Source organism: Silurus meridionalis, chromosome 9, assembly GCF_014805685.1.
Source record: "Silurus meridionalis isolate SWU-2019-XX chromosome 9, ASM1480568v1, whole genome shotgun sequence".
NCBI classification, from domain to species: domain Eukaryota; kingdom Metazoa; phylum Chordata; class Actinopteri; order Siluriformes; family Siluridae; genus Silurus; species Silurus meridionalis.
Window position 1 is genome coordinate 8,732,924 of NC_060892.1, and position 24,684 is coordinate 8,757,607.

Here is a 24,684-nt window from a genome sequence, read left to right on the forward strand (position 1 = left end):
ACTGACAAGCAACAATCGCAAAAAAGGACTTTAAAAAATCGCACATATTGAGCCCGGCATTAGTGAAGACCAAGTCCAAGTCAAACCAAAACCATTGCCAATAGAGTCAGGGTCAAGAACAAGTATATAGCAATTACCAATGTAGCCCTACTCAAGACCGATTATCATAGCAAGACAAGACAAAGATAAAGCCAATGCTACATATGACAAATCTGTCACCCAGATGTGTTCATTTGTTTGATTAGGGGGGAAAAAATCTTAACAAAAATCTACTTTGCTAAAATCAGTGACATGCATGACATGCAGAGATAGACACTGCCATTTTGAACTGTCAATACGTTTTGTACTACAGTCAGGGCTACGAAGAAACTGGGTGCATATTTGAAACTGCAGCTTAAACAATATTGACAAAAGAACTGGGACACTTGAATTTTTCAGCCATATGTGGTTCTTTCCAAAATTATCACAAAGGTACAAAATTGTTTAGATTTCTTCTGGATGTGGTAGCATAACATTTTCCCTTCACTTGGGTTAGAAGAACTAAATCACTTACTGTGCACAAAGCCAGCATCAAGAAGAAATGTTTTTATGGGTTGCAGTGAAAGATCTTCGAAAGAAAGATCTTAGACCTCAACTCTACTAAACACCTTTAAGATATTTTGGAACTCTGACTGTACCACAGGCCTCCTCACCTTACATCAGTATCTGACTTCACCAACAGCGTTGTGTCTGAAAAAGCTCAAATCTCAACAAGCAAACTCCAAAATCTAGAGAAATCTCTTTCCACTAGAGTAGAGGTTATGCAAATGGGGACTAAATGTGGAGTGAGATGTTCGAAAACACATTTAGATCTTATGGTCAGCAGCACATTCTCTATAAATATTAACTACATTTCTTTTTCTTTGCTGCTGTAACAGAGAAATGTTTCCATTGTGGGAAAAGTATATCTTATCTACACTTAAAATTCTATAGAAACACTTTTGGATCTGACCATGAGATTCATGTTTTTGTTGTAGTTCCCATTCCACATTTAGTCCCAATTTGCTGTTTTATTTATCTCTACTTTTTTGGGAAAATGTTCCACTAGATTTTGGAGTGTGCTTGTGGAATTTTGTGTTCATTCTGCCACAAGGGTGAATTCGGCCATTTGATTCCATCCCATTCAATTCCATTTCAACCCTCGTAAACCATATCATAGTAAAGCTGGCTTTGTGCACAGGGGCATTGCCATGCTAATGCAGGTTTGGGTCACCTAGTTTAGTTGAAGGGAAAATGTAATGCTGAAGAATCCAAAGATATCGTACACAATTGTGTGTCACCAACTTTTTGGTCAAAGTTTGGAAAATAATCACATATGGCTGGAAAAATTAAGGTGTCCCACTTCCGTTGCTGAAAAGTCATTTGGTTACAGCAAAAAGTGAATAGTGTGAACAGCAAAGAATATTATTTACACTATTACCTTTAACATAAAGTCAATTTGGTCCTTTCAAAACAGACTTTTATTTACTGCCAACTTTACAGCTAAAAGTGTATGGCTAAGCTGTATATTTGCTGGGCTATTACATTAATTAAAATCACTTCACATTGCAGTGCAATCATCAAACTGGTTGAATAGTTAATTATTTTATTAGGGAATTTATTTGTATTTTTTTGGGGGGGAGGGGGGGTCATACAGAGATATAAAAACAGGGCTTTCTCATACATAAGTAGCTTATTTTATACAATAACAAAAAACTAACAGCATCTAATCTTTAATGTGAATTCAATTGTTTTGTTTTTTTTCCCAATTATATTAAAATTCGGTGATCTGTTTCTTTTCAAGAAATCAATAAATTAATTGGCTGACAATGACAATGGTTGTAATTAGGCACAAAGCCCACAGTATCGTCGTGAATATAAACTGTAAAGGCAGACCATTAAAAACAATGTCCCCTATCTTTGGTTTTTGTAAGCATATGTGTAAACATTAAATTATTCTGAGCTTAAAATCTTCTCTGTTAAGAATCTGATTAAATACAAATTTATATCGATATAAATATTAAATTTGTATATATCTATACAGTGTTTGTGCAAATCTTAACAAAACAGGAAACCTTGAGAATGTCAAGTTCCTGGGAATCCCTGACCATGTTAGTACAAGTGTACAAACACAAGAACTCTATGGATCAGCAAATTAAGGAAAAGTCAAACTGTTATGCTGTTTTGACACGGCTAACCTTCTGAATTTTTATTTACAATTATTTTAAAAAATTACACCAGAAACAGTTGAATCATGTAAATAGAATCTAAATATTTGGATGTGTATTGATCTCAGTTTTGGACTAATTCATGTAGAAGTGCTATGCTTCAATAGATCATTAAAGACTATCTGAAGTTGCTTAGACCATTTATTGATTATATAAGTGATAATTGGAATGGCCTTTCCTAAAGCCTAGAAGTTTTTCTCCTGTAGTTCAGTGAGAACAGTTCTGTATGGCGTCTTTCACACGGATATATAAGTATCCTTTATAAATTGCATTGATAGGCTTTGCTGGTTTGTTATAGGCCCATAGGCTTGTAAAAGACTGATTATGCCAGACTAGCCATTGTCCATCAGCACAGTACTCTAAATGTCCTGAGTGTCTGATGAAAGCAGTTAATGTAGACCAACACAACAAAATTGGCAAAAACACATTAACAATATATAAGAAGTACAACTATTCATGAATGTTGCATTCAGACACATCTGATTAGAAACCATTCATGCCCAAATGATAGCATTTTCCAGAATCATCAATTCAATTTCAGGATTATATATGTAGTCGAATGTGTTTTTAATGTACAATTTTTACCAACTTGAAATATGCTTCATTCGCAGGTAATCAAAATCAATAGCAACAATTATAGCATGTATAGTACACTCTTGAGCAGAAAAGGTTTAAATACCAAGCGTTTTTTTTGTCTTAACAACAAATCATTGGTCAGTAAATGATCAAGAATGAAACAAATACAGCATTTGATAGCTTTTCCATTCTGATTTCTTTGATGGTTAAGCTTTTTGGCTAAATCTGAAGATAATTTCTTTACAGAAAAAAAGAATCAATGTTTTATTTAATGTTGATGCTTGAAATGTTGACGAGTAGTTGGGAAATGTTCTGAAAATTAAAGTGTTAAATTTTGAATCAAACATTTCAATCGTTATGATGATTTTGCCTTTGTGTGCAAGTAGACATTTTAAGTAACTTTTTAAATTCCCTGTTCCTAGCTTCTCCTCCACCAAAAGTAAGCGATCAAATGGCAATACAAAAGGGTCTCAGGAGTGTAATGTGTTTAATTCTCTCTAATTTCCTGACCAACAATTTGTATTAAGACCATTAAAAGCTTCATATTTGGCCATTTTGGGTTTTTAATGATGCTGGGGTTTAGTTTAATGTTTAATTTGTAAACATTAATTGACGTCCTGAGCAAATGGGTGTTTTAAAGATGTTCTGTGCTAAATAGTTTGGACAGATTGGACACACATGAACACTGATACATTTTTTCATGAATCACATGCTTTCATACAGTCTTGCTTCTCTTGGCAGTCGGAAATGTCACATACGACCACTTCCTGTATTGTGTCTTGTTTCGGTTTGTTTAATGCAATGTTTAACTGCATGCTGTTTACTTCTCTCAGTCTTCAGCAATCATTACATGCATTCTGATGTAATGTAATGGAGCATGGCCAAAAAATGCATTGAAGCGAGTTTCAATATCTTGAATATTAGATTTATAGTATTAATCTAGTATTTATAACTTTTATAAGGCTATGCTGAAACAAACATGAGATTATTAAACCTACAGTATTTATGGACTTTTTTTTTATCCTTTCAGTCCTTGCATTTTAAAATGTGGGGTTTTTTTTTTAAATAAGTGCTTCAAAGTAGCAAAAATGCATTCTGCCAATAAAACAAAATAATTCAACCTTGAAATCTGTCAAATATGTCTAGAAATAGTTGTAATAATTTCTCAGTGTGTTTGCTCTAATCTTATATTAGGAAATACTAGATTTATTTTAACTATATTTAAAATATTCTCACTAATACTCCCAATTAACATAAATATGACCCTGATAGTAAGATTGCATGAAATTACCAGGGTAGGTTGGATTTGTCATTTAAAAACTATTGTACTCTACTATATACTGTAAAACTATTGCTGCATCCCAATTCACCTAATTTTACAGTGTTATGCACTAAAAGTATGTACTCTATTTGGCATTGTCTAGTTACACACACTGTCATTGTTGAGAAACCTCTCGTGGCATTTTAGCTTTTCTTTATTCAATATTCCATATATTCAAATTAAAAACATTTTTTGGTTTGTGTTTAACATAATGTTCTTACACTTAAGATCCAATTAATAGTAAACCATTTGTGATACTCATTTTTACTACAGTTGGGATACACCCTAATTCTGATCTTGGATACTACAGTACTTAGGACGGTCATTAGGGGAATTTGCACGTAGCACTTGTTCCCCCAAAATTCAGTCCTTTCACTCTTATCACAAAACCTGGGTGTACTTTCAGAATTTAGGTCTGCTCTGCTTTCTTTCTCCTCACTATGGCTATGAATGATGCATCAGGAAGTCCTTTGAGGACTGTCAAAGCCTCGAGACGTGAAAGGCCTTGCATTGTAGAGTCTTGGACCTGCAGCAGTTCATCACCAACCTGAAGGCCTTTTTGCTCTGCTGTACTACCTGTCAACACAAATAAACCCACGCATTACTACAAAGTGTCTCTTGAAAGAATACTTTGGACAAAAAAAGAAAAATACTACTTGTAAAATATTGTACTTTCTATTACAAACTCCAACCTATATAAACCACATCTTTATGTACCTCACTTTGTTGCCATGAGGGTTTGGGTCTCCTCCCACATCCAAAGACATCCTATACAAATGTGTAACGCCAACCTTTTTGTGATAACATTTTGGAGGTCGAACCATATATGATGTCACATGTCACAATAATATATATATATATATATATATATATATATATATATATATATATATATATATATATTCATCGATGATTAATGGTAAACTGGTAGCAAGGTGTCAAGTTCCAGGCTCTTATGCCAAACATGAAAAACTGCCTCATTTCAAACTTGAGTTAAAAATGACATTTTATTGAGTTAATAAAATACTAAAACCTACTGCTCAGCATTTTTACACTATGCCAGTAATGTCTTCACACAAGACCCATGAAAGATGAACTGCATGTTTTACAGCATGAGATCTCACATCCATGAGTATCACAGTTTTAAAAACACAGTTTTGGTTAAAATCAACACCTATCTGCTTCCCCCTCTGCATGGAATTCACACTCGCATCTGAAAACAATTCTAGCCTTAAACATATGACTCAGTGACCAAACAAAAGGCTGATAGGAGAAAGTTATGAATTAGTTTAAAATGTTCTTGATATTTAGAAAACAAAAACCTTGAATCAAAATTTTGTCATTAATAGAATGTCCTATTCTATGTTCAAATTATTGTTTTTTAATGGATTGAATTAAAATGTTAGCCTTAGATAACTTGCTTCAAGGCAGAAAGTGAGTAAGACACCAGTATTCCAATGAAAAGGTAAGAATTTTCAATGGATACAACTTTTTTTGTCAAACCGATCCTTGAAAACTTAGACTCTGTATATTATTTCTGATAAGTTATTTACACATTTCAATTAACTGCACAACTGAAAGTTAGTACCTGTGTAGATTCTGCTGATGGCCAAAGGTTTGTCTCCATGAATAGAGCCCTTTCCTCCCTCTAGCCCAAAACCCACTCCACCTTCATTTTTCTCCAGCTCTAGAGTCAGGACATCACCACTCTCATCTAGTAAAACAGAAAACGATATAATATAGACTTGATGTCATACAGTTTAATAGCAATTATACTGAATAAAACATTACTGTTATTGGACAAAAATGGACACATGGCGGTTAGCTGTCTGGTACTGTACCTGTGAGGCTCTGCTCTGTGCCAGTACTGCAGCTGGCCTCAGTAGTACTAGCATCAGTGCTACTTTCTGCATCTTTGTTCTTGCATACCACCACCACCGCCTGTTTTAGTTCACGTGCCTGCCGAAGTACTGCTGTAGCATCGCTGTGATCCACGTTCTTCAGGGTCTGTCCGTTAATAGACAGCACCTCGTCTCCTTTCTCTATGGTGCCCTCCAGAGCAGCTAAGCCGTTGGGAAAGATTTTGTGAACCTGCAAATTGGAAGGAAAATAACAACAAAACTCAAACAATGCCAAAGGTTTGTCTCCACGAATACATAGTCTTTTCCTTGCTCCAGGCCAAACCCACTGCATTTTCTGTAGTTCTAGATGTCAAAAATAATAAATAATAAATGTTTTTAAAATGTACTTAGCATCCATGGATTAATGGAGCTAAAAGCACTGTAGTAGGTCAGTTCTCCAAACGTTATCTGATTACAGGGTCAAGATTTGATTACAAACTGATAGCGCTTTAAGATAGTTTTGGAAAATGAATACAATCCTGAAAGCAAGTGGATAACTGATGATCAGAAATGATTGGAAAACTGGGTAGTTTATTTTGCTAAATAACTGTCAGTTAACATCATTAAAACTGAACCATATGGTTGGATGGAGAAGATTAGCCATGCAGTAGTGGATGCTAACCCGGATGAAAAGGTCTTACTCACTGTAGTTGCTTTGTTCTGATCGATACCACCAGCGATAGAGAAACCCAAGCCGATTCCCTCCTCCTTGTGCAGGATCACTACATGGATATCTTCCAGTTGCTGCATGAGAGTTATAGTAAATCTGTCAGCAAGTATGTTCAAGCCATTTAAACATATGAGGGCCAAATGACTAAAAGGTGGTGTTTTACTGCACAGGTCATTTAATGTTGCAGTTGTTGTCCATTTGCCAGATGGGGCTATATATGGTGTGCTAGAGTATGATTAGCATTCAGGAAGAGATCTTACTTTTATCGCTGTGTAAATAACAGCTGTGTCTATGAAGATTTCCAGATCCTTCATAGTGAACCTGACAGGTTTGTTAACTTACTTTTGCTAACAGCTCAGGATAACCCTTTTCTAATCTGTTAAATCCCATTGCTCTATCAAAGGTTTGGTTAATAAGCTTCAGTTTAAAAAAAATCTTTTTGGCACATTAAATTCAGGAAGTAATCAATCATGTTCATGATACACAGGTAATTGCTCCAAAAGAGCAACTAAAAGTGCACGCAGATATACAGCCTCTATAAAAGAAATGCCTACAGACATTCAGCATAGCCAATAGCTCCTTTGGGAAAACAGGGATCGCTGTCGAAGTGTAGAAGCTGCACTTTACCAAAGGCAATGAAAGGGAGGGTGGAGAAATAATACACTAAGAGAGGCTTGAAAGCTTGAGGAGTACGTCTCCTCTGCTACTAAGGGATCTTGATATAATGACAACTATTTTATGTGCTCTGCGATAGCATTTCTTACAGCAGCTGCTAATGTGTTTGGCTCTGCAGTCTCCTGCACTAAGGCAGGCTCTTTACAGATAAGGGCTGACTTTGCTTTGGATCCCAGTATACTGGTAATTATATTGAGCTGGAGTCGCTCCCAAGTATTAATGCCATATACAGTATTGCAGTGTGTATCTGCAATACTTCTGCAATATTCTCATTTTTCCTCTTACATCTGGTTTATGGGACAGAGAATAAAGGTGGGTCATGTGAAAGGAAAATAAAATGCAACCATATATAACGTTCTAAGAAAATAATTCACACTAGTTTGCAAAGCTAGTTGTTTGATTAAAGTGTATTTAATGTCTTATACCTCAGCAATCTCATACCTGAGAGCATTCAGCTTCCTCACATGTCTCCGTATTTGTTTAATCTGTCTTGCATTGAATAGCGAAAAAATTGACTCTAAAAACCTTCTGTTCTGGAGAATTTCCTGTACTTAACCACTAACACTGCACAGCACTAACACCGGAGGTTCCTTTCAAAAATACTTTTTCTTCACAGAAACCTCACCCTGTCAGTTGCAGTCTGAACTACAGTCTAATATCATACGTATTTCATAGTGCATGCTAAAGTGTATCATAGCATAATGATATATAATGTGTTGTCAAATTGACCACCATTAGGATAAACCATGTACATTTGTATATTAATGTTGCATATTCATGAGGCTTTCATAGCTAAATGGAAAATCTAGAACATTTAATAGCTTGCACTTTTTATGTATCATTCCAATCATTATCTAATTCACCTTTAGAGTGTCCTCATCAAGATCTTTGACCTCCTGGATCAGCCTCTGGATCTCCTGAGATGGAATTGCCGAGATCACGGACTGGGCACACACTGCAGAGGGTGTGTTGAGAGGTCGCTCAGATGCGCCATCAGTCTTCTCGGCCTCTTCCCCTCTCTCAATAGTGCGCTCTCTCAGCTCAGCCAGGCTAGGAGCCAAATTAAAAACAAATTTTGTAGTCCTGAACTGTTGCTCTGATATCTGACCATTCCCGTACTTTTGTCAGAAGTTTCAAATGATTTTACTTCATAGTTGTACACTTCAAAGCATTCCTCTAAAGAGTTCAATTGCTTGCTAAAAGATTATTCTGCACCTCCTAATTGGAGCAATTGCTAGTTCTTACATGTTCTTATCATTTTACGGAACAAGAACTTCAGATAAAGATGTCTATTGTATTGCAGTTGACCAAGATTCATTTCCTCTCTAGGCTTACATCAGACAGTTCCTTTATCTTTCTTATAGTGCACAGGAGAGATGAAACTGCAAAAGTTAAATGTGTAAAGACACCTTGTCTTAACAGACAGACAACAGCACCCTTCACTAGCTTTTAGGAAAACTTAAAAGCAAATCATACCTCACAGAGAACCCCTTCTCAGAGCCGTCTGGTGCCTGTAAGCGTAATGACTCAGACAAAGAAATGTCCTCTTCTGTTGGGTTTTGGTGAGAGGTTTCAGATGGCGCAGTCAATGGGTTACCAAGCTTTACGCATGGGGACTGTGGAAGGGATTGCATGGAACGCATCAAGGCATGGGACACTTGGTTGCTGAATGACAAGATGATCTGAAGGGTTTCCCCTTCCAGACCACCTTGACTGTGGACATCCGGAGAAGAGGTGTTCAGGGGTAGACTCCTGGTTCTTAAACTTGCAGTGTGACTGCTGTGGCCCTCCAGTGAAGATATATTTTGTGAAGGAGGATCTTTAGAACTGCTGGACCTTCTAGGGCAATGTTCAAGAGGGGTTGTGACTTCCTGAGCAAGACTTGTTTCCTCATCATCTTTCTTAGCAGAGCTTGCTTCCTCCTCATCTATTTGAGTAAAACTTGTTAATCCCTCATCTTTTTGAGCAGGATTTGTTTCATTTTCATCCTCTAATGTAGAAGGATTCTCTACTAGAGGGCTTACAGAATCTTCAATTGGCTTTGTGGCTGCAGCTGTGTCATCTGTTTTTGGAATCTCATTTTGGAAATCCGTCTTTTTCGAGGTTACTTGTTCTTTTTCAGATGATGCTTCACTGGTGGTGATTGAATCTACCAATGAAGAAGGTTGGTCACTGTCCTGTGTGTTAATCACAGTGGTTTTACTTTTCCATGTCTTGCTAGTCTCTTCAGGCTGTGCTTTCTCAAATCTAGCAGGACTTCTCTCACTCTGCATAAGTCTTCTGCTTGTTGTCTCTGTCCCATCAGTGTTAGAAAAGTTTTCGAATGAGCTGAGCTTTTGTTTGAAAGATAAAGTTGCAGGTGATGAAGTGGCCCTCAGACTAAGTCCAAAGGTCCTTCCAGTATCTGCAGTTTTTGGGGGATTTTTAAAGGCATCAGCTGGAGACCTCCCAGACTTAATGCTTCTAAGACTTTGGCGCACCCAAGCAGGTTTTGGAGCCACTGGTGGGCCCTTTTTAACAGCATCACTTTCCTCCGTCTTTGAGCTAGAGATAGGATCTGTGTTCTCTGAGAATGTTCCATTTATCTCATTATTCCCATTAAGGTCACTCATGATTTTCCGATGGCTCAGGCGCTTCTCAAGACTGTCTGTTAGCCTCACCCAAGGGTCAGCTTCCTGATCAGGGTTTAACGCCACACAGTCCTGATGTCTCAGACTGGCTCTCCTAGCTGGACTGCACAGGTGGTTGGGAGACCGAGAGTCTGAAATGGCAGTAATGTATACAGCATATCCTATTAGTGACCATTCAACAAAACAGCTATGCTACTGTATGCTTTCAATGAAAAATATGAGAGAAAAAAAAAATAACAGGGAACCTAACTAGAAAACATTACTTAACTATGGATCTCAAAAATCTAGATTTTGATCAAGCATTTATATATTTATCATCTCTGTAGTTCAATTATAAAAAAATGATGAAACAGTCAATATAAGTAGACAGACACAATAATCAAATTGACAGCATACCTCTGTATAGTCTGCCCTCCCTGAGTCTCTTTTCAGCCGGATTAGCAGTGACAGGTTTAGAGAGTGCTGTTTTAGTTTCTTCTGAAAGCTCATCCGGTTCCTGTCAAAAACAGGAAACGCTCAGTTGATCACAACACTTTTTTTTTCATTGCCTTCTGAAAGGTGTAGAAACGCATTGCAGTATAATTTCCACATGCACCACTGATGCAGGCACAGACAACCCAAGCACATACTGCAAACACATTCCTAAACTAAGCAGCAAGACAAGGGAAAACACAACAACTGTCACATAATGTTCTGTGCAATTTAGTGTCATCCTCATGCACCACATTTGCCAGAGCAGTAAGAGGAAGTAGTAAAACACCACATACTTTCTGAAACAGAAGCCTTGAGATCTTTCTCAAAGCCCTGTATATATTGCAGAACAACTAGTAGCATGTAGAGAAAGGAAAAACAGGACAATGATTGTTTGGTTTAAAGATGAATCAAGTCAAACAACTTGGATTGTACCCTCAGTGACATTTATGAATTCCACTTTGCATGGTAAAACTCGTTGTGGTTTTCATAAAGCCGGAAATATGTGGCTTGTGTGACTCATGTATAGACTGAAAAACCTTTAGTTTTAATGTTATAAAATCAAAACACCTTTCAACACTAAAAGTACTCTTGAGTTGTTGGGTTGCTTGATCCCAACACACAAAGGTCAAAGATTTTCAATATTTTCAAGATAAATCACAGCATATTAAAGACCAATATGTGTAAATTATATGCGTTAGGATATACAAATGCAAAATAAATCTAATTAGTAAATGCACCTGTTTCCTAAATTTTAGATATTTTCTAACTTTGCAGTGCTTTCACACACTTTATATGCCAAAAGAGGCTTGTAGTCAAGTTGATCACACCTCCTCTCACTTAACTACCATATATGGGCAGTTCATTTGATTTGAACATCTTCCCCTTTGGTAGTTAGTGCTATTGCAGAAGTATGTTACACACACACACAAAAGTCTATGCAGTCTATGAGAGCATTATATTAAGAATTTTTAGACAGAATTGGAATTCTATGAACAGTTTTAATTGTTAAAAACAGGTAAAACAAACAAACATGCAGTATTTTTCCCCATGTTAAGTTTGTCTCAGAGCAAAAAGTTTAGAGAACGTTTTGTAAAATGAGTAACCCTGCTATGTTGACATTTCACTACGCAAGTCTTACTTGGCAATTTTGTGATGGCAATGGATCTTCCTCTTTCACTGGTGAACCTCCACTAGAGCCACTTGAGTCGGTTAGTGGACCTTCCTGGGTGATACCCTGCCGTCTATAGTACCTTCTTGGTAGAGAGCGAGGCCTACCCTTAAAACCCCTAGTCCTCCCGAATCCTGCATCGCACCTCTCGTGACTGACAAAGTTCATTTGAGAGTTGTAGGGCACATTGTAGTCGTCATCGGTATATGAAGTTGGTGATGGCCTTCTGCTGGTCTGAACCTCAGAGCTGGCTGTAATGGTGGCATCCATGCTGTGTACACGAGTGACGTTTTGGTGTTGTGGGACAGGCAACATGTTGCCACTGATTAGGGCACTGCGCTGGCTGTATGCACCCTCGCTACAGGAACGGATCATGGGTTTCTGGGGTCGCCTGCAGCTCATCTGGCTGTGACTTCGCTCTGTGCAGCGCTCACACTTGGTCCTGTTGTGTGAACATTGCTCCATTTTCCTTAGACCTGAGGCTAGATTTAAGATTAGATTTTAAAAGACCTACAAGTTCAACCAGACAGTTTAAGTGCTCTGCATAAATATGGGTGAGTACATCTAAAACCTGCGGTTATATGTACTGTAGGTTTGTGCAGGCTGTATTCAAGCTTAACAGTTACATAATCGACACCAGTCTCTTAAGTCTCAAATTATATATTCAATATGATCTACTGTGCTTCTTAATTCATTAGATTTTTTTAACAAGATGCATTTTTTGTAAAATAAATAAATAAATAAATAATGTGTATATCACTGACTATGCTTATCCATGCTAAATCATTCTTACCCTCCATATTCCAGTGACTCTTGTCTCTCTTTAGTTTGCTGTTCTCCACTGCCTGGGCAATGGCCTCATTCAGCTGCTGTTCAGAAACCTGGACGCATGCAAACAAACAAAATGACTTTAAAATTGAATTTGTTAGACTTTTTTTGACTTGGAAAATCAATCCATGCATCAGCAGGAATGTTGACATCAATCAGTATTACAAGAGATGCACCAAAGTTCATCTAATGGTCCCATCTGTAGTCCCTGGGCAGGTCTTAAATTAAATACAGCAGAGTAACTCACAAAGCATGTAATAATTTACAGGAATACAGAACATAAAACTAAGTGATTGAATATCAGCATTCCTGATGTCATAAGTTGCATCACTGGACGACAGATGAAGAATAAGGAGAGTGCGTTAAGCAAAAAATTATGTTAAAGAAATAATGTGAGAGCAGTCATGGCGGTGTACAAAACAGAAGGCAAAGAGGGTTGCAGTGTGATAATGATCAAGTGCATATTGTGTGAGTTAAGATGTACAAACCTACAAAATGTGGTATACTGTGTGCTATGGGTATAATAGTTGACTAACACAAACAGGTCTCAGTACTGACTTTTGGTTACATTGAATATATGAAGTAATGATGTTTTAAAACTGTGCATAAAAAGCTTTACAAGTCTAGATTACTGATTATCTGCTAAAACCTACTTTGGGGTCAGGGTGTCGACTGATGATGAGCTGAATCGGCCCTGGGCTGCACTGACTCAGAACTGTGTAGGCATCATTGAGTGTCATGTTGCAAACCACAGTGTCATTAATCTCCACAATCTCATCTCCACATCTGAAAAACAGAGTAAACCAGACCTCAAGATTGACTGACAGGAAAGAGAATATTTACAAGTGTGGCTCATAAAACATAAATATAGTCTCTATTTGGCCGAAATCAGTCTCCATACCTTAAGCGACCATCCATGTGGGCCACTGAACCTGGCGACAGGGTGTGAATGTAGATTCCAGCACCACCTTCGGCAGATGGAACGCAGCATAGCCCGATACCAAGGCCTACACCAACCTCTATCCACACAAGTAGACAAGTTCACAGATTGTTATCCAAACATCATATTTATTGGTAATGTTATATCCATTGCTCTAACATATACTTATACTGACCCTTATGCAAGGTGATTTCCATCATGATGCGGTCTCTAGGTTTGGCCTGAGTGCCCAAGTTAGGGAAGTCAGTTAGCTCATCACTGGCTCTTCTGATACCTGTGGTGGAGCTCAGAGACTTGGAGCGGCACAGCTGGGCCACCTGTGTCTGACTGCCAACTACAGCACCCAACCTGGTCCTTACCACCAGTGTCAGAAGACCTTTCTTCACTTGCTTCAAAAACCACAGAGAGCGAGAGGGAGGAAAATGGATTTGAACAATGATGGATACATGGAGAAATGGATAGAAGGATGCATACGAAATGTGGTTTGTTTAATGGTTATAATAATTAGGGAAAAAAGTAGATGAATGAACAGTAATGAATGGATGCATGGAATAAAGAAGATGAACAGAACTACAGATTGACAGTGTGAATTATATTTTTAGTGTTATCATAATATAGTCAGGGATTTTTCTTCCTTATATTCCTTATAAGGCAGATTTAGCTTCAGGTATTCAGTTCAGCCAAATAGAATGTATAATGACCAAAATAAATTAACTGGTGGAATCAGGTATGGCATCATACGGCTTGAATAAAAACGTTTGGAATAATTAAGAGTAGTAGGGGCACCCCTATGCAGGACAGCAATCATTCCTTTGGCAATTTAACAATCCAATTTTTGGGGGCAGATTGGACCAACGGTCTAATCATTGTTGGACCAGATTTGGATGTTGTGAGGTAAATTGAGAGTTATCAAATATAGCTGAATGGCTGGATGCATTTTCTAATATTTTACAGTTATGTAACATGAAAGGATGGATGGATGGATGGATGGATGGATGGATGGATGGATGGATAAACAGATGGATGAATGGATGTGATTTCATGTGGTTAATTTCATGTGGTTTTAATGTCTGAATGCTCAGGAAGGTTACATGGATGGATGGATGGTTGGATGAACAGTTGGACAGATGGGTGGATGGATGAATAATAAATGAATGGGTGTGATTTCTAATTTCATGTGGTTATGATGTTTAAATGCTCAGAAAGGTAACATGGATGAAAGGATGGATAAAAGGATGGATTGATAGATGAAAAAATAGTTGAATGGCTGAACATATGCATGAATGGATGGATGAATGGATGTATTAGTGTTCAATACAAGAGTTACGTCAAAGACTAAAATTATATATATTTTTTTCATACCAAACAAATGAAAATAATACAGCATTTTTATTCAAATAAATAGAGGAATAGAAGTTGAAGAGCTCACTTTAAACTTTTGTAGAGCATCTTCATGAGTAAGACCATGCAGAGACTCTCCATTCAGTTCCAGAATTTCATCTCCTGCAAAAAAAAGAGACGATTTCATGAATGTTGGAGGTTCTTTAAAAAACTAATAAACCATAGATTGCATGTGTGTCAGTAATACTATTAATCTCAACAGCATTATCTATTAATAAATGATAGAGGGATATATATAGATATCTGTTTAATCAAATTGAAGATACTAAATCAAAGGCATCAATCAAAGCATCAGTCAATCAATGTGTGAAGTGTTTTTATTTAATCTGTACCTTCATGCAATCGTCCATCTGCTGCAGCTGCTCCACCAGGGAAAATGGTCTTTACATAGATTCCCATTGGACCATACATGCTGTCCCTTCCTCCAACTATACTGAAACCTAGACCCTAGGAGAAACAGTGCATATTTGAAGCCAATATTTGAATTCCAGTTAGTTGCTGAAGTATTTTAGAAAATAATTAGGCAACACTGTAAAGATAGGATTACAGAACATAATCACCTTGCCTGGTGCCTTCATTAGGACTATATTACAGATTATAAAGGCCTGGACACTGCTGCTGGATTGAACCAGATGTGCTGAACTAAGTGAGCGAGAAGGTCTTGGGACAACCTGTGAAAAATTAGAAATAGTCAATATTCCAGTAAACCAGTATAACAAGTGATAGAAAAGCAACAGTATATTAATTTTACGCAGAAAACCAGCTCATCATGTTATATAGCAGACACAAGTCTCAGATTAATGACTAATGACTAGGAAGGTTTTCAGTTATTTAGATGTTGAATGTCTGGAGGTCACAATCTGTTATTCAACTCTACAGAATGGTTTAAGTTAAACAGCTAGTAAAACATTGCATTATTTATCTATATACCTGGACATAAAGGCACAAAGCTGCTGGGGTAACCAGATAGTGGATGTTTTTGTAGTGATCAGAGTTGGTAGTTCTTCTTGTTAAATTACACACAAAAAAAACCCCGACAATAGCTGACAGGTTCTCTCATTGGGCTCTTGTCAAAACAGCGATTAGAACAGAAAAGGAACAACAATAAAGTAAAACAAAGCAAGCAGAGCAGATTTATATCAGAAAGGCTCTTAAAGATTTTCAGTAAGCATTGCATTCTAGTGTAATTAAAAAACACAAACACCGCCACTATAGACTGATCCTATGCATGCATAAAAAAACACAAGGCCTGCAGAACCCAACTCTTTCAACAGTCTGTGCACCACCAAAAATTAAGAAGGTAATGGTTTATCCCATTCTAATACCTTGCGACATCTGAATCAAGAGCATTGTTCTCCATAAATGGGTAATGTTAAGTTACTAGATAGCTAGGTAGCTAAATATCAATCACTTCTCATTCTTTTGCATGTTAAACCTTGCTTAGAAATTTAAATGTGTGAACTCATTCAAAAAAACAATGAACCTGAGTCCAGCTACTAACCGCTGATATGTTCTATGATTAGATTCCTGTATTATAATCTCATTAAGTGGAGCAGTTATATTATAGGTCATATCTGCATCAGATATGTTACTGTAAGCACATTTCTGCAGCAGTGATTGTTAATGACAAGGCTGATCAATCTGAGCTAAATAATGGATCTCATCTGTAGCACTAAATGTTGTGGCGATTTAATTGTATTTCTTTTCGACAATAAGTGCAACACGCAGATTTTTACATTGGTAACACAAACCACTTTATAACACTTTGTCTAGATCAAGAGAGCAAATTCATCAGTACAAAGGACAACATAATAATAATAATAAGAAGAAGAAGAAGAAGAAGAAGAAGAAGAGAAGTTTGCAGTGAAGGAGGACACTACCTCTAATCCACTCTGTAGACTTTTGTGACATAAATAAAAATTTTCCCAGTGACAGAGTGGTCAGCACACCTCAAGGGTGTTGATCCTGGGTTTGGTCAACTCTCTGTGTTGAATTTACTCATGTATCATGTATGTCATTTCTAAATGAACACTATGTAATCTCACTGTCACACCTGTGAAACGCTGGGTGGAAACTCCAGTTGTTGAGAAAGAGACTTCCTGTTTCCATAAATACCAGTAGAAGTGTTAGCATGACAAGAAAACAGCTCTGGTGTCTTCATAATGATGGAATCCAAATCACCAATCCAGTATGGGTGAACACCTGAAAAAAAAAAAATTTACGTGTAAAAAAAAAAGCATCAAATTGGGCATATTATAGAACAAAAGATTGTGTGTTATATAAATTATATTTGTGTGTGATTATTACTTGTAGAGTTTGAACGATTCCTCTTGCAGGCTGACCCTTCTGTATCTTCTGTATCTTCTGTATCTTCTGTCTCACAGATCTTACTGACTTCTGTTATTTCTATAATGGGCTTCTTCATACATATATATATATATATATATATATATATATATATATATATATATATATATATATATATATATATATATATATATATTACACACACACACACACACACACACACACACACAGAGGTATAGTTTAGTACCACATATTCACCAATTAAAAACACCTATTAAAAGAATTTCTCGTTAAATATGTAATTTAAAAATACACAAATTGGCCAAAAGTATGGCCACCTGACATACAACTGTATAGATTGTCTTTGTATGCAGCTATGATGTCTCTTTAGTGGAACTAAAAGTTCTAAAACAATGCTCCTCTCATAAAGGGACATGTATAACAACATGTGGTAGCTCAGTGGTTAGGGCTATGTGTTACTGATCGGAAGGTCGAGGATTCAAGCCCCAGCATCCCAAGCTGCCATTCTTGCAAAGCCCTTAACCCTCTGTGCTCCATGGCACTGCATCATGGCTGACCCAGTTATGCCTTACAATTATTTTGTAGAAGAGCTGAGGTTCTTATAACAACAAAGTTTGGATGAACTCTCTTAATTAACATTATCCCTTTTGCATTGATATGAAGTTTAAGAGAAAAACTGGATCCAAAGCTTCCGGAAAAAATGCCATGCACATTATAACAGAATAACCTATTCTTCCTAGAATTTCCAAATTTTAGGAAAGTATATACTGCGAGCCAATAATAGGAAAGTATATACATATATGTGAGTCAACAGTACTGTATTTATTGTGGAAAAGAGAAGGTGTCACCTTTAAATTAACACTGTTTCCAACTACTTCCTTCCTGTAGGTCACAGAGTCTGGTGAATGTCTGTTTAGTGGCCCACTGTTTTCACATGAGCTAAAAACCTTTATGGAGAAGCAGAGAAAAGTCACAAACATCTCTGTACCAAGTTTCCATAACGGCACCCTTTTCACGAGTGTTGATCTGGAAGTAATGAAGACTAACAGCTCAGTACAAGAACTGTATTAAATCACAAAAAAAAACTGTTTACACCAAAAATTCAACCCACTCCAGCTGGATGCGACCAACTGTTTATCTTCAACAAAATATCAGGAATGGAGGTCAAAGTTCTTGGTGTTTAGCTAGCCCAGTTTCCTCAAAGATGTGTTTGTTAACACAGCTTGCTAACAAATTCCCCTCACACACTGCTTTTATTCATATTTAGTAAATGATAATGTTTGTCTGCACTTTTTTTTTTAATCTGACAATATCTGATTCATTTTTTAGTCAAATGAACAGCATGCGTTTGGAAGCCAGGCATTTTTTTATATAATGACAAGAGAGGTTTTGTTAGTGGGGAAAATATCACGTGTACATTAGGAATTAGCTTAGCAATACAGGGATCTTCTTCTGTAGCAGACTTGGATGTGGTGTTTTGTCATGCTGAGTAAGGTCTAGCTTTTTCAGCTACACTCTTAAAAAAAGAGCATATATTCGAATCAGTGTCATGCAAACATGGGAGAAGTGGTAAATCCAGTGGCTTACCTCAGCACTAACTGTTCTGGGATCAGTTCTCATGGCTGATTGTTTCTCCGACTCGAGCTTTGTGTGGCCATTTAAAAGCTGCCCATTAAATGGGGTCAGCCTCTCGCCATAGTGGATATAAGTCTCCCTAGAGAGTGAGAAAAGAGCGCATAATGTCCATTAGCCCTCTTGTATTTATGTGAGTGCATATGTGCATGTGTGTGGGTTCGTCTGTGTGATTCTTTGTGTGTGTGTGTGTGTGTGTGTGTGTATTTACACAAACCATTAAACAGCATCCCCCATACGCACATAAAGAAGGAAAGAAGGCAGGGTTGATGATCAGATTATATTGTTTTTCGTTTATTACCTGTGTAATTGGCCTCCGTTTCGCACAGTGACTATATTGTCACCAGTCTGAAGGTCGTTATCGGCCACTTGAGGTCCGAGCGGCCCGCACTCCTCCCCGGTAGCCATGCACATTCTCCAGAAACTGCTTTCCTGCCGCAATACAAACCACCAACAACTCAAACAAGGGTACTACTATGTTCTGTTATAGAGAGACCACTTTCTTCCCCTCTCTAACACTTTGACATGTGTGAATTACAGCTTTAATAGCTTTGTTTTATTACAGCATGAACCACAAGCCAGAGCATTTATTAGAGCACTCACAACGAGGCCACATGATAATGAACTTTTCAGCGACAAACGCTAGCTGGAGGGTCACGTTATTGCTGCGGTTATATAAATTTTAAAACAACTGCCTAGTCTTTCATTTGAGTCTTATATAAAACCCACAGTAAAATGATATTCTGTGCATTTAAACCAAATATAGGTAATACTCATTCTTCCTTTCGGACTCATATAGCTCGTAACCTAATATTAAATAGAAGAAGCAATGTCTCTTGAACCGTTTTTCAAGACTACTTTCTAATTAGCCAGTTGTCAAGTAATAAATGTATTTGGTACTTGCAAAGATAAACTGAATTTTTGGATGTCCTATGATAATGGCTGAGGATGACTATGTATTTGCAGTGATAGTGGCAAGGTGTGAAACAGTTGTATGGTTCTGTATCTGTTTGGTCGGTGCTTATTTACTAACTAATGGTGCCTACTTACTATTTAAGGGTGGGTGGGGCCAGAAGTATTGTGCACTGCTGATTGGTACGCATCTCTATTTGTCTGGTTTCAATTAAAATTACTTGTTTTGCCTAATTATTAATTTTTGCAACACAAACACTGTCAAGTAAAAAAAAAAATAACATTATGTTGGCCTCTGTTTAAAAAAGTTCTTGTTTTTATATGTGTAATAAAAAAATGCCTTCTCTGGTCTTAGTGTTGTTTGAGCACTGTGCGAAGGTCAGACAGGTGTTTTACTGACGTATCAGACAGCCAGCATGATAGGGACTTTGGGACTCGTATTGTCTCTGGCCTCCATGACATCACCGAAAAGTCTTATGACACCTGCACAAGTTTCCAATTCCTAAAAGACTAAAACAAGTGCTCTTTTGTGCAGGTCTAATGAGTAGAGCACAGACCCAGCACAGCACAAGTCTCCAAACACACAAACCATGTGATTTACACTAATATATATATATATATATATATATATATATATATATATATATATATATATATACAGGGAGTGCAGAATTATTAGGCAAGTTGTATTTTGAGGATTAATTTTATTTGAGGATTTAATTTGAACAACAACCATGTTCTCAATGAACACAAAAACTCATTAATATCAAAGCTGAATATTTTTGGAAGTAGTTTTAGTTTTAGCTATTTTAGGGGGATATCTGTGTGTGCAGGTGACTATTACTGTGCATAATTATTAGGCAACTTAACAAAAACAAATTCATACCCATTTCAATTATTTATTTTACCAGTGAAACCAATATAACATCTCAACATTCACAAATATACATGTCTGACATTCAAAACCAAACAAAACAAATCAGTGACCAATATAGCCACCTTTCTTTGCAAGGACACTCAAAAGCCTGCCATCCATGGATTCTGTCAGTGTTTTGATCTGTTCACCATCAACATTGCAGCAGCAACCACAGCCTCCCAGACACTGTTCAGAGAGGTGTACTGTTTTCCTCCTTGTAAATCGCACATTTGATGATGGACCACAGGTTCTCAATGGGGTTCAGATCAGGTGAACAAGGAGGCCATATCATTAGATTTTCTTCTTTATACCCTTTCTTGCCAGCCACGCTGTGGAGTACTTGGACGTGTGTGATGGAGCATTGTCCTGCATGAAAATCATGTTTTTCTTGAAGGATGCAGACTTCTTCCTGTACCACTGCTTGAAGAAGGTGTCTTCCAGAAACTGGCAGTAGGACTGGGAGTTCAGCTTGACTCCATCCTCAACCCGAAAAGGCCCCACAAGCTCATCTTTGATGATACCAGCCCAAACCAGTACTCCACCTCCACCTTGCTGGCGCCTGAGTCGGACTGGAGCTCTCTGCCCTTTACCAATCCAGCCACGGGCCCATCCATCTGGCCCATCAAGACTCACTCTCATTTCATCAGTCCATAAAACCTTAGAAAAATCAGTCTTGAGATATTTCTTGGCCCAGTCTTGACGTTTCAGCTTGTGTGTCTTGTTCAGTGGTGGTCGACTTTCTGCCTTTCTTACCTTGGCCATGTCTCTGAGTATTGCACACCTTGTGCTTTTGGGCACCCAGTGATGTTGCAGCTCTGAAATATGGCCAAACTGGTGGCAAGTGGCATCTTGGCAGCTGCACGCTTGACTTTTCTCAGTTCACGGGCAGTTATTTTGCGCCTTGGTTTTTCCACACGCTTCTTGCGACCCTGTCGACTATTTTGAATGAAACGCTTGATTGTTCGATGATCACGCTCAGAAGCTTGGCTATTTTAAGACTGCTGCATCCTCTGCAATATATCTCACTATTTTTGACTTTTCTGAGCCTGTCAAGTCCTTCTTTTGACCCATTTTGCCAAAGGAAAGGAAGTTGCCTAATAATTATGCACACCTGATATAGGGTGTTGATGTCATTAGACCACACCCCTTCTCATTACAGAGATGCACATCACCTAATATGCTTAATTGGTAGTAGGCTTTCCAGCCTATACAGCTTGGAGTAAGACAACATGCATAACGAGGATGATGTGGTCAAAATACTCATTTGCCTAATAATTCTGCACTCCCTGTATATATATATATTTTTTTTTTTTTTTTTATAAATATGAACGTAAACAATGTTAGTTTATAGTGATGTTCTGTAAAGTGATCTGTAGATTAATCAAAACAATTACTGCTAGATCACTGTAGAATTAGAATTAAGATTGAATATATATATGACAAACATGTGGAGTTTCATGCATTACTACTGCAATGTTTATGAACTGGCACAACATCCCTGTAAACATCTCTGCAAGAAACGATAGTGTTGCTCTGTTTCAAAATGATTTCCAATAAACCTGTGGAATTTAAATGAAAAAATAAAAACTGTAAAATATAAAACCTGAGACATTTCTTACATATTTATTTATTTATCATTTTTTTTATATCTTATGAGCTTGTAAGCTGTATAAAAAAACTGCATAATTCCTACCTTAATGGAAAAGGACCTCCGTAAGTTCTTCTTGGGATCCTCACTCCACTTTGATCCCTGCAGGCTAACACTCCTGCTGAAATTCATTTCCAAATGTACAGCCTTGGCCTCCAGAGGGTCTCCTTGGTACCCTTCTTTCCAGTTCTCGTATCCGTACCTCTCCTCTGGGCAAGATGTGTCATCGGTACTCCTGGAGCTGCAGATAAGGAGAGATCGGGAGATGATTGCTAGCTTTTTGGAGCGTTGTCCATCATTGGCCCTTTCCGTCCTCCTGGTTCTTCTCCCATTTAGCCTCTGCTGTGTCTGAGTGGCTCTCAGAGGCATGATGGCCGCTGAGGGAGGCTCTCTCCCACTCCACACAGCTGCTAATGGAGGGGGCTGCTCTGTGAAGAGAGAGAGAGAGAGAGAGAGAGAGAGAGAGAGAGAGAGAGAGAGAGAGAGAAAGCAATTAGAAAATTCAGTTAGGAGTCCTGTCTTGGCTCTTTCCAATATCCAGAGTGTTCTCTGGAAGCAAGAAGACTACAGGCAGAGATAAAGGCACTTTTCTTTTTTGCCATGTTAAGGCAAATAAAAAAAGGAAAGTGTGAATGTACCTTATGACTATTACTTGACTGGAAAACTTGAATTTTTTAACTGAAATTGACTGCGCAATGGAAGCTAGAGCAGTGTTTAGACAATATGCTCAAAAGGCTAAAATGAAGCTTATATTCTTGTAAACATAATGAATCTTTGTGGCTCCCATTTATAATCTTATATTTTTCCAGAGTTGCAATTTATTTTATGAACTTTAACCATTATATATCTTAAACACAATACATAACTGGTATGGTTTTGGTGCTATGGAACCTTTTTTTGCATAATACTTAAAATGTTTCAAAAGCTTCAAAAGCAGTTATGCAGTGTGTGCATCATATTAAAAAGATGATCAAAACAGCTTCTAAAGTAACACAGAGAACATACTGTAGCATTTTAATTCTATTAGTTATAATACCATTGTGATGGATCATTAATGTTCTGCCCGGTGTTCCAGGAATAATCTCCAGATCCACTGCAACAGGACCAGGATAAAGCAGTTACTAAAAATTAATGAAAGAATGTATGTCTGGTCATAGTTTAGGATTTAATAAGGACTCTTGATTGACATCCCACTGACAAAAAATTTTAGACTTTTATCTTGCTTAAGTGAAACGGGTAAGAATCAGGCAATAGTGATGTTTGGGGGTTTTAGTCAGTTTAAAGACAAAAAACATTTTTTAAACTTGGCTCTGTGAATTTATGAATCATAAATAAATATATATATATATATATATATATATATATATGTTCCCTGGAGGTCTAATGGTTAGGATGCGCCGCTCTCACCCCAGCCATTAGGGTTGCACAAGCCAGTGCACTCTTAGTGCCAGTCCCAAGCCCAGATAAATGGGGAGGGTTGCGTTAGAAAGGGCATCCAGTGTAAAAACTTGCCAAATCAAACATGCGAATCATAAATAATGATCCGCTGTGGCGACCCCTAATGGGAGAAGCTGAAAGAAAGTTTTATATATATATATATTTATATTTTCTGCCTTTTAATATTTCCTTCTATTAGCATCTGCCTTGTGTTTGATAAATGGAATGTCTGCAAGCTTTGCCATAGATTGACCTCACACATCACCTAAAACAGAGTCTAGTGATATACAGGGCGAGATTTAAATGTTACAAATTATTCATAATTAGCCAGTATTAATGTAATTAGAGTCATGTCATGGAGTTCATTTTTGGATCAAAGTAGTCAGGAGTGCATGGTAAGGTAACATCAGATTTTTGTAATCAGATTTTAAATAGAATTTTGTACGCTCTGAGGAAAAAAAAGGTTCTTTAAAGATTGTTTGGCTAAGAAAATTGAAGAAAGAAATCAAAAACATGAGGTTCTCTCCCAAACTGATCTAACAAGTGAACTATGGATTCTAGCTGTCATGGTATATAACACTTTGCATTATGAAAGCTGCAATAAAAACATAGAAAAAGATATACAGTGCTTAGCAGAGTTTATAAACTGCCATTCTGACGGTCATTATAAATAATGTTTTAAATATCACAGCTATGACATGGATACCTTTCATCTTTCTCTGTGCATGACCTGTTAAGTGAAGGTCCAAGCTTTCTGTGCGTTTCTGTGAGCATTTTAAATTACACGCTGTATGTGCATTTGCACATCTACTGTTTATGAGACTAATACATTAATGGTGGTATATATATATGGAGGAATGTATAGAGCCATCACCCTACTGAAGCAAAGTTACATTACACTAGAAATCAAGCAGCCAGAGTGAATGTGGCCTAGTGGTGTAGCTGAATAATGCGTTTATTTCTATAACGCTTTTCACAACG

General features: G+C 37.4%; 1 protein-coding gene across 4 annotated transcripts in view; it reads right to left on the reverse strand.

Moving 5' to 3' along the window:
• Nucleotides 1-1,607: 1,607 nt before the first annotated feature.
• The window catches only part of il16 (interleukin 16), a 28,621-nt gene continuing 5,544 nt past the window's right edge, over nucleotides 1,608-24,684 (reverse strand). Inside the window, exons 2-24 of one of the 4 annotated variants that reach the window (XM_046857403.1) lie at nucleotides 23,303-23,359; nucleotides 22,312-22,694; nucleotides 19,092-19,222; nucleotides 18,746-18,872; nucleotides 18,007-18,105; nucleotides 17,138-17,246; nucleotides 16,884-17,032; nucleotides 15,391-15,501; nucleotides 15,163-15,277; nucleotides 14,859-14,932; nucleotides 13,605-13,818; nucleotides 13,391-13,508; nucleotides 13,143-13,275; nucleotides 12,455-12,542; nucleotides 11,632-12,143; nucleotides 10,787-10,843; nucleotides 10,416-10,515; nucleotides 8,866-10,150; nucleotides 8,253-8,439; nucleotides 6,690-6,788; nucleotides 5,985-6,234; nucleotides 5,732-5,857; nucleotides 1,608-4,719 (exon numbers count right to left, since the gene is read on the reverse strand). In XM_046857403.1, coding sequence (XP_046713359.1) covers nucleotides 4,553-4,719; nucleotides 5,732-5,857; nucleotides 5,985-6,234; nucleotides 6,690-6,788; nucleotides 8,253-8,439; nucleotides 8,866-10,150; nucleotides 10,416-10,515; nucleotides 10,787-10,843; nucleotides 11,632-12,143; nucleotides 12,455-12,542; nucleotides 13,143-13,275; nucleotides 13,391-13,508; nucleotides 13,605-13,818; nucleotides 14,859-14,932; nucleotides 15,163-15,277; nucleotides 15,391-15,501; nucleotides 16,884-17,032; nucleotides 17,138-17,246; nucleotides 18,007-18,105; nucleotides 18,746-18,872; nucleotides 19,092-19,222; nucleotides 22,312-22,694; nucleotides 23,303-23,359 — 4,691 coding nt within the window. In that variant the 3' untranslated portion in view covers nucleotides 1,608-4,552. Of the gene's footprint in view, nucleotides 4,720-5,731; nucleotides 5,858-5,984; nucleotides 6,235-6,689; nucleotides 6,789-8,252; nucleotides 8,440-8,865; nucleotides 10,151-10,415; nucleotides 10,516-10,786; nucleotides 10,844-11,631; nucleotides 12,144-12,454; nucleotides 12,543-13,142; nucleotides 13,276-13,390; nucleotides 13,509-13,604; nucleotides 13,819-14,858; nucleotides 14,933-15,162; nucleotides 15,278-15,390; nucleotides 15,502-16,883; nucleotides 17,033-17,137; nucleotides 17,250-18,006; nucleotides 18,106-18,745; nucleotides 18,873-19,091; nucleotides 19,223-22,311; nucleotides 22,695-23,302; nucleotides 23,360-24,684 lie in introns of all 4 variants that reach the window. The other 3 variants (XM_046857402.1, XM_046857405.1, XM_046857404.1) reach the window with 3 other exon arrangements.